General features: G+C 41.1%; 1 protein-coding gene across 1 annotated transcript in view; it reads right to left on the reverse strand.

Annotated features, from left to right (window-relative positions):
- Nucleotides 1–15584, reverse strand: part of cbln1 (cerebellin 1 precursor) — a gene marked incomplete at both ends in the record, with an annotated part of 23668 nt that extends 8084 nt beyond the window's left edge. The window contains 2 exons of the mRNA XM_080474914.1: nucleotides 14116–14235; nucleotides 15327–15584. Coding sequence (XP_080331040.1) covers nucleotides 14116–14235; nucleotides 15327–15584 — 378 coding nt within the window. The remainder of the gene's footprint in view (nucleotides 1–14115; nucleotides 14236–15326) is intronic.
- Between the last annotated feature and the right edge of the window lie 10281 nt (nucleotides 15585–25865).

Below are 25865 nucleotides of genomic sequence, written 5' to 3' on the forward strand. Positions count from 1 at the left end.
TTTATCTAACTTAGATTGGTTCCATCTGAAAAATGGGCGACGATTAAATCGAAGGAGGTGGTGTAACCTCCATTAATGATTTGATCCCCCAAGTAGACAGAATTTAAAGTTACTATGTAAACACAGCCTTCATTAATAGAGCTTAAAGGCATGTCCGCCAAGATCGTGGCCTACACACCAATCAGCCATTAAAATACTAACATCTACCGAATATTGCATTAGCCCTCTTCTTGTTTTTTCTTTCCTTTTTCTTAATTTTATCAGCTCTAACCCCAATTAAAAACTTAGACTTTAATTACTCTTTTATTTCTCTTTGCTCACCTCTATCTAAATGTGTCTTCATGAGTAAATGCATAAAAAGTATTTGCCAATTATAAGTTATGTAATTGCTTCTCTAATTTCTACTGAATTACTTATTCTCTATTATCTCGATTATGTCTCTATTTTCTTACTAATGTTGTCAATCTATTGCTAGATTACTTATTCCAAAGACAAAAACTTAGTGTGATATTTTGCCATTTTAAATTTAAAAAGAAAAGAGTTTTAGGTACGCTTTTCTTCATATAGTAAAATAATAAAATGGAAGAATTTGTTGTGCTCATATTCTAAATAAAACAGCCGTAATCCATCAAACCACAGACTTCAATAGACCTCGGCATCATTTATTCTCAACCACCCGTGACCATGTACTTCTTTGTACACACTTTTGCCAAAAATTGACCACTGCAGTGCAGAAACAACCCACCGGTGATCCGACCGAGTCGTGACGCCGTCACACTTTGTTTGTTGTCAAACTCACTCAAATCCTTTTATATACCGATTTCTCCCACATACATTTCTCTCACACACATCAACGTTCAGTGGTTATAATATTATGGCTGTCCATAAATATTTAGCAGTTAAGTTCAGGAAAAAAGAGTGAATATCTGTCGTTTTTCCTTTAACACACACACACACTTTCAGTGTGTGGTGAGTGCTAGTGATGTATCGCTCTAATAAAGTTGTGTCGATGGTGTTTCGAAGTACAAGACTGGTCACACGCACGCACGCACGCACGCACGCACGCACGCACGCACGCACGCACGCACGCACGCACGCACGCACGCACGCACGCACGCACGCACGCACGCACGCACGCACGCACGCACGCACGCACGCACGCACGCACGCACGCACGCACGCACGCACGCACGCACGCACGCACGCACGCACGCACGCACACACACACACACACACACACACACACACACACACACACACACACACACACACACACACACACACACACACACACACACACACACACACACACACACACACACACACACACACACACACACACACACACACACACACACACACACACACACACACACACACACACACACACACACACACACACACAAATAAAAAAGTGTCCTCCCTCCTCATATGCTTATATACACACGCTCTTACACTGTCAACCACACATCCACCCTCACAATTACCAGCCATAAATATAAAAGCACGATAAAAGGGGCTTCGCATCATGTCAGGCGGCGATCGATCTGCATTCATTAATGCATAATGCACCAATTAACTGGCTGAATAATGGAGAGGGAGACAGAATAACATAGATAGAAAGAGAGAGAGGAATGAGGAAGAGGGTGGCAGAGAGAAAGGGTTTAATGGCAGGAAAAAATATTGGAGAGAGGAAATCTGGCTTTCCATATGTAAATAGAGCTTGTCCGGCTCCTCAGCGCTGCACTTAATGAAAAACGACACAATGACATCCTGTTATTGCGTCATAAATCCCTGCCCAGCTGACTTTCTTGACATGACAATGATAATCTTTTGGTTGGTTTTCTTTGTACCAATTTCATGTTTCTCTTCATTTATTTTAATGCTCATTCCTTTTTTACTTCCATAATTTTTTTCCATTTAGCTTCACATCTTTCCCCATTGTCAAGTTTCGTCCTCATTTCCTTCTTGTCTGTCTTTTTCTGTTTTGACATACATTTAGACATAATGATGGTGCATCTGTCTGAGGTCTGTGACACCCATTGAGCTTTAAATGTTTCATAAAATGAAGGGTTTCTAGAATCTGACCCAGGGTCAGTCACAGATGCACAACCATTTGATGAATTTGTCATTTATTTCAGTAAAGTGCTGTCATGACTTAGAGTTATGTTCTTGGCGATAAATTTCTCCGTCAACAAAATGAAAATGTCAATTAGGATGAGTCCTTTCATTTAAAAAAAAAAGTAAATTCAGTTAATATTCTAATGTATTTATCGATGTGTTCCATTCATTTCCCGAAGCCTTTAATGGCAGATATTGCGAGGCGCAATGCTGTGCTGCTCGATCTTCTCAGACCAGATGTCAAACTGATCTGAGTGTGGCTGGCACCACTACCTGCAGCAGCCCTCATTTCATGTAGGTTAATGTCCAAATACTTCAGTCAAATGTGGTTCTGCATTGCTCCAGCTTCTTTTTGACAGTCTACATACCTGATCAATTACATGTTGCCCAACTCTAACATCCATAACATGGAGGCACATCGAAACACAGATAAAGATAAGTTCCACACCACTACACTTTTTTACACCTTGTTGACATTACTTGGTAACTTGATAACTACACAGACTGAGATTGACATTTATACTTAAACGATCAATCGATCGTTTAAACTAGATGCTGACGAATTGGCAACAGCTCACTGCAACAAATAAACCGAGTAGATCCAACCAGGTTCCTGCTGAAACGCCGACAGAGTGAAAGAGCTGCAGGTGGATTGTGCTCAATAAAAGCACAATTATGCACAGGGGACTGCAGTGGTGCAACTTTTAAACGGGTGTTGTTAAAACGCGTCAATCTGGAGGCGCTATGCTGATGAAGCTAAACTGGTATTACCTATAACTTGTGCCTGAAAAGCCGGTTCAGCAATGTTTATTTGTCTTTTGAAGGAGAATGTTTTCCTCCTGCACATGGTTTACTGATGCATTTTTAAGCAACTGTTGAGGAAATACAGCTGTGTTTCCACACAGCGAAGATCAAATCTGTAATTGTAACCTCTTTTAAGACCTTTCTAAATTTAATTTACCGATCCCTTTTATATGTGTCTGAACTTCAGAAATGGGCTTTCAACCGCCGAACAGATAATCTTGTTGGAAAAGTGATCCTATTTGGGAACGTAAGTGTTTCTTTGTGTGACCTTAAAACAATCAGACTCTAACTCAAGTGCTGCAGGACAGTGAGATGAAGATTGTTTGTTCAGGATTTGTAGGATGTGTGATGTTTATGGAAAAGGACGACACTTGTGATTCACACTTTGTTTTTTGCCAAATATGTTGAAAAAGTGACAAGATCTTTGATTATTGACTCAAAATCACATCAAACTAGTGAACGCTACAATTTGTCCATGTTCAAACGTGCATCTAAAAAGTCATGTTTGGGTTTCTTTTTTGAAAATATATTGCATAATGAGATAACTAATATTTACATAACTCCCTGTTGGGACACTTCTTTATTTTTTTTTTAAAGAAATAAGACATGAAATATGTGTGATTTAGGTCAACTTTTAAATCAAGTAAATATGACTGAAAATACAAAAAGTGTTTGTCCTTATATTAAAGATAAGATAAGATATCCCTTTATTTATCTCGCATGTGGAGAAATTTGTAGTGGTACAGCAGGATAGTACAGAGAAAGAAGCACACATAGCAGGAACTAAAAAAAGCAGATAAAAATACAATACAATAGAAAAATATGCACACTGTGCCTATAAGTGTGGACATGTACAGAGTATGGGGGTGGATGTATTGCACAAAGCGTGTCTTTTTCAATTTGCAAATATTTCAATGAATGCTCTCTCGAGGGGTTAATTTAAACTGTAAAATTACAGAAAACTAAAATCTCAATTAGTAGACGCTGCGTAGCTATTACACCGCCTACATACGGTAACTAGTATTGAGCTCGTGTCCACTTTGCTTTGTTCCATGCATTAAGAGAAATTTTGTGGCTTGTTAAAACTCATTTAAAATAGCACTGCAGAAAAGTGCTTTGTTGTGCTCCTGCACACCAATAGAGAGGCTGTTTTTCTCAAGTGTGATGAACTTCTTCTCCTTGAGTGCCGCAGTGGTCACTGCAGCCTCTTCACCTTTGCCAGCACTGTGACTTGCATAATCCGTAAGGTCTGCACCGCAACGTTCCATCATTTGTTTCTCACCAGGAAACCTCATTGAGAGTGAATTCTTCCTCGTGACATTTTGAAAACAGGCACAGAAGAAATTATTCACCATTCAAAGTGGATACAGAGAAGAGAAATGGTGGTTGTGGAGTTAAGGATCATTTGCAATGACTCTTGGCATTTTAAGTAAAAGGAGGAAAGTTTTAAAACTCACGCTAGATTAAAAACAGGAGGATTAATGTACACATAAAGAAGAATCAACCTGTTGCTTTCCTTATATATATACTGGCATTGAATGAAGTCTTGATTGACGATATAGGTGAATACTTAGATACGTTAGCATTTTTTCCTGAAACTGTGTACCCTCTCTGATTGTCCTGAATTTGTCTTTTGAAATAAATGCATATTCTATATAATTTCTATATTACGTATCTACAAATGTGAATGAAGTTGGTTAACTGAAGTTGTATTATTTTGCTTATGATCTTGAGGTGAACTGCTTATTTGAGGTTTCTAAAGTAAAATAAGTAGCAGAGCATTCAGCTCTCAGGCTCTACTGAAGTGGAACCAGCTCCCAGGAGGATAAAACATTACAACACCATAGGAACATTTGCGATAATAGTTAACAAATGCAGCCTGAGACTATTAATTTTGTTAAAATACACATTTCCAGAGCTGAATTTATTGTAAGTCTAATAGAAATGAATAAGGCCTATGTACGACAGTTGCAGACTACATATGAATCATCAAACTAGCATGACATGGGATAAAGCTTTATATTTTTCTTGCATCCCAACGGTTATATCTTATAATGTGGAAAGATATTAGGAATTCCGGAATTCAACCAGAAAATGGCTACGTATTTGGCGTGAGACAAAGCACGGGCAGTGTGAGATTGAAGGGCGCAGTGTGGATCAAGCTGTGTGAAGGCGGGCTCATCCTCCCACAAAACTCCTGTGCTGCAGGTTTATTCTCCCACAGGAGCAAGCCAATGCTTGTTCATTTGGAGGTGGTTTTTTTTTGTCTTCTTAGTATTTTTTGTTTGATTGTGAGGTGCTGTGGGATTGCTGTGGTGTGATTGGCTGAATAACAACTGAATTTAGCACCATGCTGATAATAATTGACCTGTAATAGGAAAAAAATTAGGTGTAAAAGATGAAATGATGGTTTCACGACTATTTCACCTTCAGGAATAGCAGCGTGCAGAGTCACCATCAGACCATGGCTGCTTCCTCTTAACAGGCAGAGACATAAATACACGAGGAAAACCAATGCAGAGGCTGTAGAATGATGGGGAAGCACCCAGAGCAAAGGGCAACAACGTCACTGAACTATTTGCATTAGAGACCCAGGCACAGAGGCCGACCTTACAAATGTCAGCAGATCTTCACCGCTCTTCATGAATACAGCCTCTGGGAACAACATCATTAACTTGAGGAAAACACCGGCGCTCAGCCCTTCAAATATCATATTTCTATCTTTAGTGAGACAAACGCGACTCTGATTCAGCTGCCAAACGTCAGACCATAGAGGATAATGAAAAGTAATTATAGTTAATCATTTTAAAACTTCAATAACAGCAGGTGGTCTCATAATTCCGCATCCCAGATATAATATAGTATATTTCTATTCAATTACCCAACTCAAACAAGCCTGTAATATTCACAACAGGCTGCAGTAAAGCAGGTCCTTAAAAAGTCAATAATACAAAGAATATATGAAGATGGCGTCACAAAATGGAAACGAATCAACATAAATAGCTGCTGATGAGGAATAAATAGAATTTTGAACTATGTGACCATCATATCATGAAGGTTGGAGGAAAACGGTCTGTATTCTTGTTGTAGCTGCTGGTCCAGGTGTAGTAAGAAATCTCAAGCTGCTCTTTTCCCTCTGCAGCGTTAACACAGTCTGCCCTGCAGCTTTCACCTTGTAGACTCAAACTAAAAGGTCCTAAACTATAGACACGATCACCAACTCACTATGTAGGCTATTCCAAGTCACCTGCCAAAGCTCCAACTACACAATGCAGGGCATCAGAATAAATTGATACAGAGAGAGGTTAACGATAATACAGATCCTTTATTGGGCTTGTGACATAATTCGGTAGCATTTATTTCCTGTTTCCATAATAAAATAATGGGAAACACTGAGATTCATGCTGCTGTTGAGTGCTGCTCCTTGTTTTGATCAAACATCTCCTCCATCCAGTCAGACGCAATCAAAAAAGCACTCAACAAACTTTAAACAAAACAGTGCGATAAAACTATCAAATAAAAATGTTTTTTTAGGGGGCTTAACTGAGCTGGAAAATAAATATTTGGTATTTTTAAAGTTTTGACTCCATAAAAGTGGGACACGAGTTCTACTTATCACACTATATTCAAACTCAGGTTAACATTATCAACTTTAATGAAAGTGCCCTATAAGGTGCTTTCATCAGAACAAAAACTGCAATCGTTCATGTTTTAGTAAGAATTAATGTAACGATGTGTTGCAGACAAAATCAAAATGTGGCATCAAGATGCACACGTTTCTACTTTCATAAACTTTACTTTCAGACCTTCCACATTTTCCCTACAGCAGACTGCGGCCTGCATATGTCCCCTAAACACTTCACATGAAGGGAATCACAGGTTCCCTGCATGCTGAAATTGTGCATTATTAGGGAACTGCATCATTTAATGAAAAATGCATTTGACCGAACCCATTTGTTGGTTTCTCCGTATTACAGTGAAACGCTGGTCGGTAGTCAAAGTGGCAAAACCAGCTCTCCGCATCTGGTCTAAATTCTAGAACAGTTACAGTGTTTGTCAACATTTATCCATTTCAGGCAAGATGTTGCACCTTACATAAACGGTTCATGTGGTCAAAACTGATGGAAAAGTGACTGATCTTGTCTTTGTGACATTAAAGTCGACCATGTATCTAAACACCCGAGCTCCCGTGGCACCAGTGGTTTCACTGCCTCTCCATCAAAACAGAACATTGTACATCTTTGAAAGCAAGATGTTTCCCGTCCTCTATTGTAGTGGAGCACATGTTTTGAAGAACGATGCGGTCCTACTTTCATGTGTGCAGTACATGCGTCTGACACTTGCCTTTTATTTTCCTCTTGAAATAATAAAGGGATTTCTTAGTCCAGTCATTGTGCAAACATATGAAGGGTACAAATACGTAACAGAGTGTTTTTGCAATTATTAGTCCGACGGTGGAGAAAATCCTCTGCGCTAAAGTTAAACATCGCTTGCATGAAATCTAAACACGCTATTTTAAACTATACCCACAGTGCTAATGACTCACTTGTGTTGGGTTTCTGTGCGGGATGAATTTCCAAAGACTGCTTCTCTACCAACACCTCCTTTTTTTCATACTTGAGGATAAAAATCAATCAACATAAAGCTGTATAAAGATAATATACAGACATAAAGGAGTTTTTAAATACTTTCAGTGCGACACAAATACAACTCATTGATTGTTTTTTGTTTTTTTGTTTAAGGTAAATACGTGCACGTTATTTCTCTCTTTGTGGAGCATGCTGCGCTTGTGTGGCCCAGCTGAAAATCATGTTAATAAACTATATTATACATGTACATATTTCCAATAAGTGGAGCGTTAAGTGGCTAAGATCTCAGGATTTTCCCGTACACAATTTCAACTTCTACTAATAAATACCCATGTATGTCACATCATATCCTAACATACTTCAGAACAATGTCACATTTCACAAAGGAAAGTCGAGCATAAGATGAGCCAAAAGGTGAGTCTACATATTTGACCTTTTTAAGCGTTCTTCAAAAGGCATTGCTCTGCATCTTGGATTCTCATTAGCGCCGTCTGGCTATCAATAGGTATCTCTTAATTAGGGAATATAAAATACCAGAAAGGTCTTTGAAAAAGTTTAAAATCCATACTATAATGCCACACTTGTGTGTGGCACGGATACAGGCCTCCTGTTCCGATGCAATCTCGCTGAGATTAAAAGATGACTACTTAGCCTCCTGAATTTGCATAGTTTTTGATGTTCCCTTCGCTCAAACACTGAATGAATGGACTTCTGTCAGGCTTCAGCAAAGCTCCAGGATGGCTGAATTGGTTTTGTTAGAGCAGGCAGACATCTGAAACATGTAGGGCAGTGGGTCCCTATAGGACCAGGGGACAGAAACACTATTGTAGAGGCTTTTTTTCTGTGTGCAGCAGCCCTGTTGGAGTTCCTCTGCATAAAAGCCATTTCATTTATTTATTGTTGATTATATGAGTCCGGTTGAAAATGGGAGGAGAGCAATTGACTTCTATTTCCACATCTATCCCACTGACATATATCTAAAAATGACCCTTCCTCTGCAGAATACACTTGAAATTCATTGTCTGTGCACAAGATCTGACAACTCCCAGGATATACGGCCTCTGTTGTTTCTCACCTGCTTTTCCCTCTAACACTTTCTCAAAGGAGCAGATAAGATGTGCGTTGATGGAGCTTTGACTTGGCTCTAGTTTTCCTGTATCTCCACTTTGTAGGACGAGCACCGTCTGAACCACACGAAGAAGACTCGAATGCTTCGGTGTTTTTCTTCTGGTGTCACTCTTCTCCTCAGTCTGCATCGCACATCTTTATGATACGACACGCTGGCGCATCGCTGCCCGCTCAAAATATTACAGAGAGGCCAAACGCTGTTGGACACACCTACATGCCACCTATAAAAGCCATGGGGCACCCTAGATTTTTTTTTAATCTGCATAACTAATTCTGACAGCTTGAGAGCAGACAAACCCATGTGACTCCCTGTTATCGGTGGCATTCTTTCAAAAGGAGGTCCCAGTCCCCAGGCTTGAAACCACAGCAGTAGACACCCCCACTAGACTCAATTGTGTATCTTACCGCTTGGACAGTCTCAGTTCACACGTCACATTTATCCATTCAAATATACCAGCTATGAGAGCAACTAGAGGTTCAGTGAGATGGAGGATAGGAGCCGGCCCTCCATCAAAACCAAAGCATTAACTTCTGCAGCCGTTTGAGCTACAGGAGCTTGCCTTTTGGCGAGCGAGCACCCCGCAAGAGCTGAAGTTCTTAAGGTGCTCTGGCACAGTATCTAGCCATCACAATTTGACCTTTATCAAATCCACTCAAAACCTTCGGCTTTTCCATTTTTCTGCTTCCAACATGCAGAATACAAACCTTCCACAAGTGCAGTGAGAAGGAGATAATCAGTGGTTGTAAAGTTCTGGCTAATCAATGTATACAGTGTGGACTATTCGCTATTTTGATACCCGTTACGCTGACTGCACTAATCCACACATTGAATTACTTTCGACCCACAAAGAAAGAAAGAAAAGCCCAGTGAGAAGAGAAAGAACTCGGTGTGATGCTATGAGGTCTGGATGACCCCCAGATGTGTTCAAGGCATAAACAAGGCTGAAATGTGGCGGTGCAGGCAGGGGACTGTCTGGGGTGAACTCGTTCTGTGAATATGTTAACTGTCTGTGGCCAAACTAAAAGAAGCTGTTGAGACACATTTTGTTCAGGGAAGGAAATTATTAAAAGCTGTTGATCTTTTCAGTGTCCTTTTGACTTTATAATACAATAATGTCCGTTCAACAAGTTTCATTGATCGACTGTCTCTTTAAAAAACATATATATATACAAATGCATATTGCACCAATGGTTGAGGTGAAACAGTTTGCCATATTTGCCTGGAGCCCATGTCTCATGAATGTAGGGGGAATCAGGCTGTATTAAATAAACTCTTTGATGATATTTAAGGATGTCGAGGAGGGATGTGGACGGAGTTTCAAGCTCAGTAGTTTGATACACGTATCAATCTTTGAAAGTGTTTTTAAAACAGAATTTGCCATCGCTTTAATCACGCGTGAGGCAGCGCCTGCACGTTGTGACATTTAAATGCAGTTTATCATATAGGTCACAGTCACATCACATCCATTATAGATCACATCAAAATGGTGCTGCTAAGAACACGTTACATATGCAATGATCTGCGCAGCACTCTGGCCAATATATATGACTAAAACTGATAACGACAAGCAAATGTATGTTATCTAGACATTTATTTGAGTACTTCTGATTAAATTGATTACAATTTAGATTCTGAATCATAATGGATGAAGAGAACTAAAATTGGTGTATTAAATCAACATAATGCATTTGCTATTTATATCTTAAAAAGCAAGTTAGTGACACAGTAATTGTGGAACTATTACAGTTTTAAGTATATTCACTTAAGATTAAAATGCCCTTGATCCTATGCTACTTCAACTGTCTTAAATCTTAAAATCAAAAGTTAAAACTCCATATTTTATCATTTTTGATACTTTAGCCTGCCTTTCAAAGCTGGTGTTTGAAGGGATTTGCTAAAAATGGGATTTTAAAAAAATGCCGCTATTCTTTCCTGTAAATGTGGCTCCAATCAGCTGTTCAGTTTTGTCTGCGTGTTAACTTACATCGGCCAAATCTTACATTAACATTGTGATGCCCCTGAGGACAAATTAGGAAAAGCAGTTACTTTAATTAAAAATTACAAGTCATGTAGCCTATTAGTGGTCAGATTGGACTGTCTTGGTGGCAGTTTGACACTTCTTTTGGAGCCACTATTTAGAAAGAAAGAAAATAAAGTAAATGTACTAGCCCACACTGGTTTTGTTAAAGGCTTTTTCTACTCTGCTACTAATGACAAAGGATTTTGTTTTCTGTTCTCTGCTGTGAAGTATTTATTAAGTTTGGGATTTCTCCATGTTGTTACAGAATGGGACGACATTCCTGACCTAAAAGTAAGTGTGTGAGTGTGTGAGTGTGTGAGTGTGTGAGTGTGCGCGTGCATATGAAACTAAGCTACAAATAACGAGGTGCACTGAAAAAGTTGAAAGAATTCAACAACTTGTTAAGGAAAGATGAAGGTACTTGGAGTCAAAAAAAAAAGGGGAATGGCAGTGTGTTTAAAGTAAAAGCTCCCTTATTATCTGAATAATGTGCTGTCAGCAGCTTCAAGCGATGCCTCCAGTTTATATTTTATGGACGGGGGGGATTATAGGAACAGAAAGGCCTGTAAGACGCAGACATTGTGAGGCATCTTGTATTGCTTTCACCATGCTTTGAGCTGAACGCCTTCTGAAGGATTGGACTCCTAACTTTGCAGTAATTTTCACTCATTCAACACTGCAAAACTACAATAAACCCCATTGTACTATTCGTTTTGTATTTACTCTGATGCCATGCTTTCATGGTAGAAATGTTCTGACTTAAAACAGAAGTGATGGCAAAAAAGATGTCGTCTAACCCACGATGAGGCTGGTAATAAGAGACGATTGTTTTCCTGAAGGTTTCCTAATACCTGCAACTATTTACAATAAACAGCATTGTGGTCATGACAGTATAGGTTGTTTTGTTTTTTTTTAAAAGAAAGGGGAAAAAATAGAAAAGCGTGATTGAATAGCCAACCAATCAAACGTGGGTATTGATATCCGTCGTTTCCATATGCCAGATCTTTTTTCTGAGCTGCAGGTACAAGATGTTCTCAATTCATGATGGGAATTTATTCATCTCGGTTTGATTTCAAATAGAGCGGCTGTAAAACGCGTAAAAGAAAAAAAGAAGTAACTAACTGCACCTGAAATAAAACCTTCAGCCAAAGTGTTTGATGTGTATTTTATGAGCCGTTTTCCAAAATTGTACAGGAAGCTATCCATTACCGCAAGGAAGGCTCGCGGAGGTGGCATTCGTGGACAGAGCCGGCTTCAGATCAGAGAATATACAGGATTTAATTTGCAATGCTTCTGCTTAATTTGTTGGGAAAAAGAAAGGAGAAATAGTTCACTCCTCTCACCTCTGTCATGTAGAAAGATGAATCCCTGCACAGGTGAGGATTGAAGAGAGAGAGATATAGAAAACTGTTTATCTTTTCACCAGCACCTGCTAATCAATAGTCTCTCATGTCTTTTTTTCCTTCCTGTGGTTTGTTTGGTCTCGACTTCTCTTTCTATTCTGTTGTTCTACTCCTTCTTTTCTGTATTTATAATTTTTTTCAACAATCCTCACATCAGATCACCTCCCCTTCTCCATTCTCTCCCTCCTTTCTTTCTTCTCTGCTCGATGGCTTCCTCGTCCCTCCTCTTTCTCGTACTTTCCCTCTTGCCGCCTCGCATTTGCTCTACTTTTCCTGCTGTCTCTCATCTCCTGCGTGCGCCACAGTAGCTGCCTCTAAGGCAATCAAACAGTGGGAGTTTTCAACACAGCAGATGCGCTGGATGGATGGGAGGATGAGTGGAAGAGGTTGAGGGTGAGCGGCACACAGGTTGGAGGCTCGGAGGAGAGAGAACACCCCACGTCAGGAACGTGCCAGAACAAAGCATTTTATAAACACTCAATCTGAGATTTTACATGTTTTTGTTGTTGTTGTTGTTTGTTAGAAGGGTACTCCTAAAAGCAGATTTTTTGAGTCATCCAGGAGTTATGGATAGGCGAAAGCATAAAGCCTACAAATAGCTGCATTTGCCTGCGTTTGTCATTTCATTTATTTTCATAACAACACTGAAGTCCACGGGAAACTTTAAAGCTTTACAAATGCAAAATCTGTTCATATATCATTGCCACGAGTGCTTTCTGTTTTAATTATCACTTAGTTTAAATACACAAGACTGCTTATAATTAAGGCTATCAAACAGCTTTCCTTATTTGATGTTTAACCAAGTTAAAACTTTCCAATCAGTTCAGTTGGACACACAACAATGTGGTAATAACTATAATGTCACAGGCATGATCCCCATCATAATCTGCAACGTCTGACAGACTAAATTACCTCAGTGTCATGAGTCAAGTTGTTTGCCATCCGTCCTTTATCTGTGTGCATGCTCGTATCTACGACTGGGAGCTTGCCATAGCTTTCTTCCCCTTCAGAAACGCCCGCCCTTCTCATTGTTGTTATTGTTGTTAATGCTGCCGCTGCCGTGCTAATTAATTCAAGACTCCAATAATAAAGTATAAGTGGCAAAGCATAATGCTGAAGCCCCAGGGAGCCAAAAGCATAATTACACAACAGTTTAATTTACAAGAGCTACATTGTAATTAACGTCGTGTGCCTTGTAAAGCGTCATCAGGAGCATGTTAAATGCTAGAAATGGGCTGAAGACTGCTGGAGTACTTCTTATCGCTTGACACATCAAAAGAAATGTGGAGAATACATCCAAAGCATCATAAAAGGAGTTGTTAGTAGGATAAAAGAGGGAGTTTTGATGAGGGTGCACTGGAGGCAGAACGAGTGAGATAAACAAATAAGTGGGGGACGCACCATTTTCTACACAAAACCTGTGCATAGTGTATATATAAATATGTGTGCGTGCAGCTCTGTGTGCATGTGCGAGGATATTAAAATGCCTGTCTGTGTTTGCTCCGTTCAAAATGTACTTAATGTTTTAATCTTCTAAATAATCAAAAATCTCAGTCAGCCTGCTGCCTCTTTTCATCAAGAGAGGGAGAGAGGATGGAAAGGGAAGTGCTGCTGTCCGTGGTGCTGAAAGTGAAGCTGCTGGAGCCACAGCATCCCGTCCTCCTACAGGCTGCATGCAGCTTCATTTGGCTCTGTGTCCTCTGTGCATGTATTGATTAATTATGATTGGGCCTGCAGGGGGGGCAGATTGGTGGGGGTAGGGGTGGGGGTGTGGGGGGTGACTGGCTTTGATCTGTTCATGCCAGCCTCTGCCGTTGACTCTTGGGAAAGGCATCACAAAAATCTACAAAATGACTGCCAGTTCTGCTGGTATTTAACTTTTATGAAGGGAAAAACAAGGGGGGGGGGGGGGAGAGAAGGAAGAGGAAGAGGAAGAGGAGGAGGCAGGGGAAAGGAGGGGGATGATAGTGCCATGGTCCAGCCCCGTGCACACGGGCACACACACACATATACATACACAGTAAGGACAAACACACGAACAAGCGCTACCTGTATAGTTTGGCGGTTGTAGACTTTCACTACGTGGAAGTTAAAACTGTAAATCCCTTTGCGTGGTGCGATGAAGTTACTTCTCTCTTCGTCAAAATTCTTCCCGACGTTTACTAGAACCTGGAACGGAAGGAAGGAAGGAAGGAAGGAAGGAAGGAAGGGAAAAAAGGAAAGAAGAAAGAGGACATTGCTGTGTTACTGTCACAGTATTTGCGCTCAAAAGACATGAGCACATTAAAAGATTATTATCATGGACAAACAAAGCAGAGACGGACAAAGTCTACATCTTAAAAAGTATGACTTTTCGCTTTTCGACCTATATGCTGTTGGATGATATTTTCTTTCCCAGGTTTCCCACGGGCCCTCTGGCCCTACAGATTCACTGATGTGCAGGAATAACTCTCTGCCTACATCCACACTTTTCTGTCAGAACTTCGCAACTTTACGGAGAATGAAAGGGGAACTGAATCAATCTTTCAAATGAAAATTTCAATTATGCATCTCCGCAGCCAAATGTCTGGTTTTATGGATGGAGACGAGCTATGGCGTGTAATTGAACGGCAGTTTGAGGGAGAATTAACCTTTAACGGCGGGCGGGTAGGACTGCGCCCCTGCGACCCGCCGTCACTAAATTATTTGGCGAGATGTCTTCTCCCATTGTCGGCTCAAAAAGTTGCAATATTCAGAAAGACTTCCTGCCGTGCTATACATTTACTGCGATCACTTTGGAAATTACACGTGATACCGGTGGGGAAGGGAAAAGGACTCGCTCTAACAGTTTTTGATAATCTCCAAAAAACCTGACACATCCGCGCGCACGTCCGACCACTGTGCCAAAAAGCGCATTTGCCTCCTGATGACTTCTTTGTTGTCGGTTTTATTGTCTTAGGCAAAACCATCCTTTAACCAAGTTGAATTTTAGTGCATCCAATGAAAAAAAAAATAGATACGATGCAACAGTCTGATGTGCTCCTCAACGCAGAAAAAACGAGCCAATTTTATTTCTTCTGGTGCCTCAATAGAAATTACATTTTACACTTCCAACTATCACCGATGCAAACTGGACACGCGCCATATAACGTCACAAGCTTTCTTTCCTCAGACACTATACGCAGACTGACTTCAACTGGAACTTACTTGGCTTCTTTTATTCGTTTTGGTGTTTTTTTTTAAATTACTGTAAATAAAGAAACGGACACTGTGTTTCCTACCCGGTCGAAGTAGATGACCATGGTCCGGTTGCTCATCTCGGAGGGTTCGTGGTTGGTGTTCCGGACTGCGGAGAACGCCACCTTGGCGCTGCCGGAGCGCACCGAGATCCCGAGCGCCGTGCCCGTGGGGTCCGAGGTGGGGTTGGAGTCGCACACCACGAGGCACTTTCCCTCCAGGACGATTGGTTCCGTCTCGTTCTGAGCGCTGGCCGGACTCACCGCGAGCCACACGGCGCTCAGCAGGCAAAACGCCAACATGCCGAACCGGATCCGTCAACTTCTTCAGACGTCTTCACACCTCGACGCGCGGGTCTGGTCTCCTTTCTTTCTTTAAAAAAAAAAAAAAAAAGAAAAAAAAAGGGAAAGTTGGAGGAGTTTCCGTGTGTTCCCCGGTTAAACCTTTTATTGTTAAAGGCTCGTTTTACAGGTGGAATCCGTTCCTTCTGCTTGGATAGAACCCACCTACTGTAAACTCCGCGGCGGAGTCTTCCTTTTTTTTTTTCTACTGGGAGTCTCTCCTCCTTTTTTAGGGGGAGAAATTGTCTTGTCTGCCTCCGTATCTCCAACCGAGTTCCCAGTTTCACTTGTTCTTTTCCTGTTTTCTGACTTCTCGGCAGCTTTTTGTTTTTACGGTGTCACTTGGAAACGCGCGGAGCGGCGGCGGTGCGCGGTGCGGAGCGGCCCTGGACGAGTGAGGAGGCAGCGGGACTCATAGCGCGCGGGGGGCGGGGGGGGGGGAGCTCCGTCTGCTCTCTCTCGCGCGCGCACTTGAATTATTGATATGTGAGATATGAGAGTTTGAAACACAAAAGGCTCGTGAGCGAACGATTCTCCCGCCCTGGTCCGGCTCTCTCTCTCTCTCTCTCTCTCTCTCTCTCTCTCACACGCGCTTTTCTTTTTTTTTTTCCCTTTCATCAAACCCCTCCCTCCCCCGGTAACGGAGACTCATCATCGGATTAGCGCGTGCGCGTCTTCGATATTTTCCAATCACCGCGTGCCGACCGCCCCATCTCCGCCCCAACACTTTATCGAGCATTTCTCTCTCTCTTTCTCTCTCTCTCTCTCTCCCAGACTCACCTTTCTCTTTCCTCTGCTGTGCACACTATCCATCTATCTATCTATCTATCTATCACTGCTTGTGTCCCTCTGGTAAACCTACCTCACATAAAGAGCTGGAACATCTGGGTTGGTTGAGTGGGTCCTGTCTAAATCGGAAGGTTGCATGTTCTTTCCCTATCTGTTCCCCAGTTGAAGTGTCCTTGAGCAAGAGACTGAACCTCAAATTGCTCCCAATGGTGTGGCAGAGCGCCCTGCATGGCAGCAGCCTCCATTGGCGTGGGAAAGCGTGTGTGAATGGGCTAGATTAAAAATGTAAAGGGCTTCGGGGATGGCTTAAGTAGTGGAAACTTGTGATATAAGTGAAATCCATTTACAGCCACTATCCCTCTGGGCCGGAACAGTTCGCCACCAATTAAAGAAACAAAACAGCCAGAAAACAAGATTTGCGTCCATTGTAAATTGGAGTTCCACCGGATCGGTGCTTTACATAGGATGCACCAATGTTTTAAGACTTTCAAATGAATTGTTGGCGGAGTCAAGTGAAAGCACATCGTTTTTGCTTTTTCTTTGTTTCAGAAAAGTTTTTCGACAGAGTTTTGAAAACGATTAGACATTGCAAAGATATTACGGGTGACTCAACGTTAAAACTACACAATCCCAGGAGAATATCCACTCACGCATGTGACGAATATCTACTTGCTACGGCTGCGGTGCGCAATTGCAACGTTTCGGCAAAGTTGCCTTTTCCTCGTTTACACGGAGATGGAATTGGGACAACTGGGAATACTTCCACCTCGAACCCTCAAGACGCTGCGGAAGTTAAAGCGTTTTCACTTAAAAATGCCGTCGTGTACCCGGGGCCTTGGCTAATATTATCGTTGGGATTGGAATGCATGAGGTTATACTATACACTTCCTTGAGATTCGCACAACCACGAGATGGAACATTGAATTTTTGGGGCATACCACTGTCCTGCAACGGACACACCAATGTCCTGAAACAATTCCTCGACGTTCACACGAGGCCATTGACTCATGTCTGTCCTCAGACCAGTCTTTAGTCTTCAAGTTCAGGAAACACCTGATGAAGGCACCAGGGTTGATGAGATCAGACTAACATGCTAAAGACACACATTTCTTTATATTTCTTTATTTTCTTGAAACCGACAGTGCGACTCACACAAGGAAATTGTGAACCTTAACAAGTGTTTTTCCCGATATTCTGGGAAGCTCCTTCGCGAATTGTTTTCACAATTTGTTGCAGCCCAGTGAGACTGCGGCTTATCATTCATGCAAATCTCTCTCTTCTTCCTCTTTCCCTCTTTGATACAATGACTCAAACAATATCTGAATGTAAAGAAGCATCTTTGATACTGAGGCTGAATAAATATATATTTAAAGAATACCAGGAGGAGGTGCAGCAAAGCAGAAAGTGTGCCAAATGAGCACCGCTGGGAAACAAACCAGTGGGGACAGGCTGACACGGAAGGTAGTTTTTATCGTATTTACTTACTCGTTTATTTATTTCGACACAGTATTTGAGTGATTTACTGCAGCTGCTTTGTAAAGTCTTTAATTCCTTTGCCTGGAGGAGACATTTCTTGTCTGTGTAAAAGGGGTAGATCCACAGACGCTTTAGTGAGGGTTGTAAAGGGGGTACAGAGATAATTTATTCTTGTCTAAGTCAAGTATTTCCCTTTTGTAAAGAGATTGCTTGTGAGCGCTTCATTTTCCAACGAAACTTTAATGTCAGGATTGACATTTCCCATTGGTTACATCGTTCTCTCCGACAGCCGCTTCTTCAGTGCAGTTCACAAGCTGTTCTACAAACAACTTAAGTGGTGAAAAAAACAACACTATTGTAAGAATTGTCAGTTGTCACATTGTGTATCATGTACTTCAGTTTTTACAGTGAAAAACATACAGAAATATCCTCTGGAGTGCAGAAGAGATAGCCAATCGGGTCAGCCACCCACTTCATGTGCCACCATGTAATGAATGTCGGTATTTCTGGCAGGTAATGTGCAATAACAATAATTATGAATGTTTTCTTTTATAGTTAATTATATTTTTTTTAAAAACTGGATATGAAGCATAAACAGCAAGAATTCCCCTGTACAGGCTGTCTGCCCATCACACCAGAACACAGAGACAGACAGACATTCAGCCTATAGTGCATAATGTGCATAGTTTTCATTGAGGTTATGAGAATCAACAATACCAGCATAACCCCGTCCCTGGAAAATGAAGCCCTTGAAGATGTACCTTCCTTTACCTACCCAGGCAGAGTGATTTCTCCCAATGGTAGCTCTGAAGAAGACGTGCAGGCAAGAATTGGTAAAGCGAGATCTGCTTTTCTTTTGCTGAGACCAATATAGAGATCCAGAAACTTGAGCCATACGACCAAGCTGAAGATCTTAGTACAGTAACATCAAAGCTGTTTGCCTTGGATTGTAACCAAAACCATCACAGACACGGTCCAGGTGTCTGTTAACCGGTGATGCATTCTATCCCTGGAATCCGATGGCCTTTGGTAATCTGTATTGAAGATCTATGAGAAATTTCCAATCAAGAAAAATGGCCCACCAAATATGCAGGGGGAAGTAGAGGTAGATCGGGAACATGCTCAGGAAACCCAAAGACTGTGTGACAATAAGAAAGGCCATCTTGGAATTGGAGAAAGAGAAAGCGGCCCAGTCTAAGCTGGAAACAATCAGCAGAACAAGAACTTTGTTAAACTGGCGTGAGATCACCACATTAGCTCAAGATTGTTCAGAGTGGCTTAGTTTTGTGGCTTCCCTGTGCTCCTCTTAGGAGTGATGGGTCAAGTAAGTACGTATGCAAAGGAAGAACGGACGCCCTGTGGAGTTTGCATGTTCTCCCAGTGTTTGCGTGGGTTTCATCCCACAGTCCAACAGCAATGCACCGGGGGTCCCTGAGCAAGACCCTTCGCGACCACCATTTCCCCCCCACGCAATGTGGCTGCCTAACGATGTGTCAATGTGGTAAAGAAATGTTCTCTAAGGGGATTAATACAGTTCGATAACATGCAAACTTCACAGCAAACTGCTGCTGTGATAAAGAGAGTTATCTGAGTGTATTGTAATCTCAATTGACAATAAAGATGTTATTTTATCTAAAAGGCCTGGCTCAGACTCAAACCTACAGCAAGTGCAATGGGGCAAGAGCGCTAACTTCATTGTGCAACTGCATAAGAATAATAATAATAATAATAATAATAATAGTGGTTCTACAGCTACACACTAAAGCTAAGTGAACATAATGTGAAAGGCCTTAGTCAGGAACACTATTAAAGGTGATTTAGTAGTTATTTTCTCAAGTCACATGTTATTCTTTATTTTCTGTAACTTGGAAAGTAATTCTACCACGTACATTAATAGTATAAGCCTAACTGAAGGATGGAGGAGTAAAATTAATGCAAGACTTTACCAAATTCTACTTACTTCCTATGCCGTAACTACTGCAATCAGACTTCAGAGACAAAAATGGAAATAAAGCAATATCATGTGATGATTGAAGTATTATTATCTTAGTGTCTTAGTTTCTCAATTAAATATTAATTATAATGGATATTATTAATTACGCTCTGTAGGGTTGAAAGACAAACTAAAATCAATAGAAAGGAGCCAAATGAAAGTTTTGCTTTCCTTAAGATGAACTAATGTAGTAATAGTGTGGACTGGGCGTCTTCCATGCATCATAAAACATACATTACATTTAAAGGAACATAAATTTGAAAACAAGTGCAGATATTTTAGTGGATGATTATTATACAAGAAGTTAATATCCTTGTACATATTTATAAAAATACATTTCTTCACCACTTTCTGGTGTGTTCCGATTCTTCCTCCTTCCCCCTCCTCATCTCGTTTCTCCTTTGTCTTTGTCTCTGTATTTTTTTCCCCTCCTCCCCTCTGTCATTCCTGCAATTTTCATCCCTGTCTTTCCATTGCTGTGTCTCTCTCCCAGGGGTTTCCTCCAGTTTCTAATACAAGCTGACGGTGAATGACAGGCCAAAAGGACTTCTGTCTGATGCGGGGCGCTGGGGACAAGCCACATCCACTCTCTGTCTCTTTTCCCCCTCTCTCTCCTGCTTTCCGTCATTTACTCAAATATAGATCCTGCCACACACTCAAATCCCAGTTTTCCTCGCCCTTTCCCATGACCACACAGGTCTTTTTCCATGATCGTTGGTGTGGGGTCTGTGTGTGTGTGGGAGCAGAGCTCATTGCTTCACAGGGTGACACTGACCCGGTTGTAAGAGAAGACAGAAGGAAACTGCCACTAGACACTTTCTTTGTCCGTGCGGATTGATACGGAACCATTTTCTCAACAAACTAGAAGTGCTGCAACAGCTTATACAGTTACAGATGTTATATCAATTCACAATGTTTTTCATTAAAGACACAAGTTTTATGTCTTGAATTGGTTAATAACCCCAACCGGAATTGAAAATATAAATGATGTGAAAAACAGTGTGCACGGCACTCACACCAAAATTACTACTCAGTGTGAGATAAAGTACGTGTGAACTGAGAGTCAGAGGGAAGCTTATTTTTTCACTTTTTTGCTCACTTTTTTAAAATTTCCATTTTGTTGCATTTTCTTTCTCGTCCTCTTAGAGGCATTTTAATCCAGCGTTGACCTCTGTATTGATTCGTTGATTGATATGCGGCGTGTCTATCGAAATATGTTACATAAGGATGTTTGTTGTCGCCCAACTGAGGGACAAATTAGTAAACATGGATGTCGCATTCATCGCCCCGGGACCGTGAAGTCCGTCTTCTCTCCTGACTGTCCTGTCTGTCCGCCCGTCTGTCTCTCTCCTGTTTGGATATCTCTCTCTGCCTGATGGCTGATGACGACACTGCTTAGCCTCAAACGTTGAGGCTGCGCAGAGCCGCCGTGACATTTAGGCAAGTGAGATCACCAAAGTTCATATGGGGGGGGGGGGGGGGGGAATTGGGGGGATCGAATAAAAGCTCATGTGAGGATAACAAGCACTCATCTAATCATCACTACAGAAAAAGCACGAGGCAATAAAACACGACGCGGCTAAGTGTAAAGTGAGAAAAAATATGGCTTTAGTAAGTTGGCATATTGTCTGGAACGAGTCCTATTGTCGTCAGTGAACTAAAATGTGCTATTTGGAAGTTAATTAGGTGAGAATGCTCGGAGAAATATGTATCACATTTTCTATTTGTGGGCCTATTTTAGTCACAATGCTTACTGCACATTAAAGGGAAAGAGAGAGATGATATGGCATTATGTTTCTTGTACTCTCATCTTCACTAGACTGTATTGTTTGTGGCTGTTATTTTCTATGGAACAATATTATACATGAAGGCCCACGTACACTTGCTTCTCTGGTCTGATTAGTTTTGACTTTATAGTACATTCAAGGGAGAAGAAGAAGAGTCCGTGAGAAAGAAAATTGGTTGCATTGAATGTATTTACTTGTACATATCCTTGGGTGTCGTTTCCAATGAGCAGAACCAAAAGGAAAAATCTGACTTTTTATTAAAGTGGAAATAATACATGAGAAATTCTTACATCACTGTGGTTAAAGTACTTTAGTTTTTTTTGTTTCAGTTTTTTTTTTTAGGAATTCTTTTTCATATATGTTAGACTTGTCATACTCCACAGAAACCATTCCCAAAACTATGGCGTGAGATTTAAATTGAGATCACTAAAGCGAAACAAAACATTAAAACCTCAGTGATTTTACAGCGGCGCGGCTGTATTGAATCACATCAAATTGCACAAGGGTCTTGGCTTTTCAGGAAGATTTCATTTAACAAGAAGCTCATTATTAAATGTTATGTGTGGGCGAAGGACTCAGAAAGCCTTGACACCACCGTAGTTGAAGGCAAAACTCATTTTATTGTCCAAAGAGAAACCAAGAATCCAAAAACCAAAAGTTCTCTGGAGTGACGTCGACAGAAAAAAAACAGAAGCTGCAACGCAAGAGGACGGAGGAATCAGAACGCAGAAAGGCAGAGGAATGCAGAGATGCAGAAAAACAGACACGTACTGTAGTAATGCAGCCACGCTGAGGCACAGAAACACTGACAGACCGACAACCAGAACAGACAAGACAAGCCCAATTTATACCCAAGCCACCAGGCGATGACCTCACACTCTCAGGCAAAGGTGAAAGACATCAGGACGGCCAACAGCAATCAGACATGAGGAGGGGACAGAGTGAGGCCTGGTTTACACGGAGCCTGATATTTACTAAAACGTTGATATTTCGATGCATTTGGGCCTTGGATTTACCCATAAACGCAGCTACGAGTCACCACGAACAATGAAACCTGAAAACTCCGGCCACTCTTGTCTTTACGTGTGATTTACGTCACAGTAGGTGACAGAAGCATCATCAGCGTCATTTTTGTGCGGCCCTCGTTTACAGTTTGACTTCTGTGATGAAGATGGATAAAGTGAAAGCAGTGCTTGTTTCTTGTGCTTCTTTAGTTTCATACTCGAACACCATGTTTAGGAGGAGCTCCGCTTTTTTATCGGTCCAAAACAAATGAACTGTGAAAGTACAGGAAATAACTCCCACCAATCGTGATGTTGTATTATTTCCAGGATCCTGATTGGCTAGCATGGCTTCTTGTTACAATGCCCCCTACAGGTTTGGCATGCTCATAGTAGCTCTGAACCAGGCCTACAGGTCCATGTCAATTAAGATTTGTTGGTAATATCACTTTTCGTAAAATGCTGAGTACGTGGAAACGTGGCCTTAAACTCTCACAATGCGTATCTGATTGGCCACTCTCTTAACATGTGTTTTAGTTGATGCTCACATAAATATATGCAGCTAAATTAATAAGTTGTGGAGACGATATGTTGCACACAGATGCACGCTTAAGCCAGCTCAGGTGAACAGCGGGGAATGGGGGTTAACCAGCCAACAGTGGGACGTGCTGTTTGGTGATCAGTGGATTCCCTCCTGAGACCGTTTGAGCGTGCGTATGTGCGTGTGCACATTTGTCGTTGCATCATACCATTGCCTGCCTGACCTCCAGTGTATATTTTTTTTAGCCCACTATCTGAAAGAAATGAAAGCTTGAGAAAAAAGAAAAGCCAATGCCCTTTGCTTTCCATCTGCGTTCTCTTTGTTCCATGGGGAAGCTTGATCTTCTGCTCGCTTGTACATGTCATACATCTCAGAGAACACACACAAAAGGAAAAGCACGGAAGCAGAGGATTCAGCCCTCCACTGCCGATGTCATCCACCGTACTTTTTAGGAGGTTTTTGGCAGAGTAAGCATGCAATGCAACCAACAATGAAATGGTGGCCGGTCCCAATTATTCCACCGGCCGAAGCCCGCTCTCCTGTTTGCATGCAACGAAGTGACTCCCAATCTCAACGCGCCTAATCAAAGGGGAGGTTGAGGTACTTCCGCAAGGCAGCTCGGGCCAAAACCACAAACACAACACAATCTTAAAGCTTTCCATTTTTAATGGAGCATGCAGCGGCTGGATTATTCATGTCCTGAACTCGGGCAAGCCGAACTCCTGTCTGGATCAAACCGGGCAGGGAACAAGTTGTGAACCACAGAGTAAAGCTCGGGGTATATTTAGGAAAGTAGGTGTTTAGACTTTCAAAGCCCAAAAGACTGGATAGATTTAGATCTAAACAAGCCACTGAGGAAAAATGAGTTCCTATGAAACATTAATCAGGGGAAACTTTGTTCAACCCTCACTTTATATGAACCCTGAAACCGCGACACATACTCAAAGAGCTGCATATATCCGTTTAAAGTGATCACAGCAGAACAAACCTAAAGAAACACTCTTTGTTTCAAAAAAAAAAAAAAAAAAGAAAGAAAATGTCCCATATACCGCAACCTGCAGCATGCATTATTCCTTGTAAAATTTGGAAAGAAGTGAATATAGAAAGGAAATAACTAAAGAAATCTACATTCATTGTTGGTGTAAATGTGAAATTAAAAGTATGACGTTTTAAAACTGTTGCAGAATGATTATCGAGAGTTAGCCACACCTTTAAATTCTTTTGTTGTAAAAGATAAAACAAATCTAAATTTCAGAATTTATACTTTACTCATGTCAAGAAGTTCAAAGTTTTCCTAAAACTAAATAATGTGAATGTGCTCCCTCTCTGATTTACTGAGGTTGTAAACTACATTGTAAACTCAAGCATTCAAAAGAAGTAAATGGATTAAGCACTCCAAACTTAAATGAATGTAAAGGTTCCACTTACTTAAATCTTTTTAGTTTGTTTAAAAAAGTTGTGGTGCACTTGAACTATTATGTGGATTAAGTAATCTGCAATTAAATGTCTCATTTCGCTGTATAGTCCAGTTCCTTGTGTATTTTCATTCAAAATGCTTCGGTAGTTGCTAAACTACACCAAACTGAAAATGTATAGTCTAGAAACTCCCAAAAGATATAGAACAAATGTTCAGATTAGAAAATTAAGAATCTTATTTTTCTATATTTGTGGCTTTAACCAACACTACTGCCTGCATCCTGCTATTGTTTTGTATGATTTACTGGTGAAATCCCGATGAGAGAGACATGGATTTGACCCAGCTTGCAATAAAGTAATTAAGCTGAAGGAGGATATGTAGACCGAGTGGATAATATCACCCCCACACTTTCAGGAAATCACACTCCTGCCCAGGGCCGCCAGAGTTTCAGAAATACTGAGGTCCACCACTCATTATCCTAAATAGCGACCAAATTGAATTTAATTAAAATTGAAACATTTAAAATAAGTGATTTCAATGTATGTTGTGAATGTGTGTTTGTGAATCCACTCATAAAACCACACAGTTCCAAAGCTTTGTTTTAACTGAGGGAAAAATACCCTAAATGTCTTCAATGGTATTTACGGCCCTGCTCCTGCCCATAGTGGTTGGAAAGGCAATTAACAACTAATCAACAAATGAACTGGTTAGAAATAGTTACTCGTTGGTATGACCCGTTTAAATTCTGGAGGGATCGATGGCGATATTAAATAATGACACTTCAGTTGTATTGTCTTTCAAACCTCATTGTGAAACGCTGTTGTGTCGCTTTCCTTTTGTTTTTCTTTTGGTTTCTGATGTCCCAGCGTCACGATGTTCCTATGCAGCAGACCTAATTGGTTATTTAATATACACTTATCCCGGCAAAAGATTAATTAACATACACTCCTGCCATTTATAGGCACATTTTTTAAAGTGGGGCTGCCATTAAGTGAATTATCATCTGCCACCGGATCCATCTCTTCTGATGAAATAATCGAATCAGATATGTAAAGCACTGCCTTTAATCTCATTTTCTAAACCTGATTTCATTGTGTTGACAAGATCTTGGTGGGTCTGATGGTTGCTGGCCCTCGACAGCCTCGTGCACGGCAAGGTTGTCACGTCCTATTTAAAGCAGTCCCGTATGTGATGAGTAAACGTTGGACCCCTTGGAAAATTGGAATCAGCTCTCCCTA

The sequence above is a fragment of the Lipophrys pholis genome, assembly GCF_963383615.2.
Source record: "Lipophrys pholis genome assembly, chromosome: 11".
NCBI classification, from domain to species: domain Eukaryota; kingdom Metazoa; phylum Chordata; class Actinopteri; order Blenniiformes; family Blenniidae; genus Lipophrys; species Lipophrys pholis.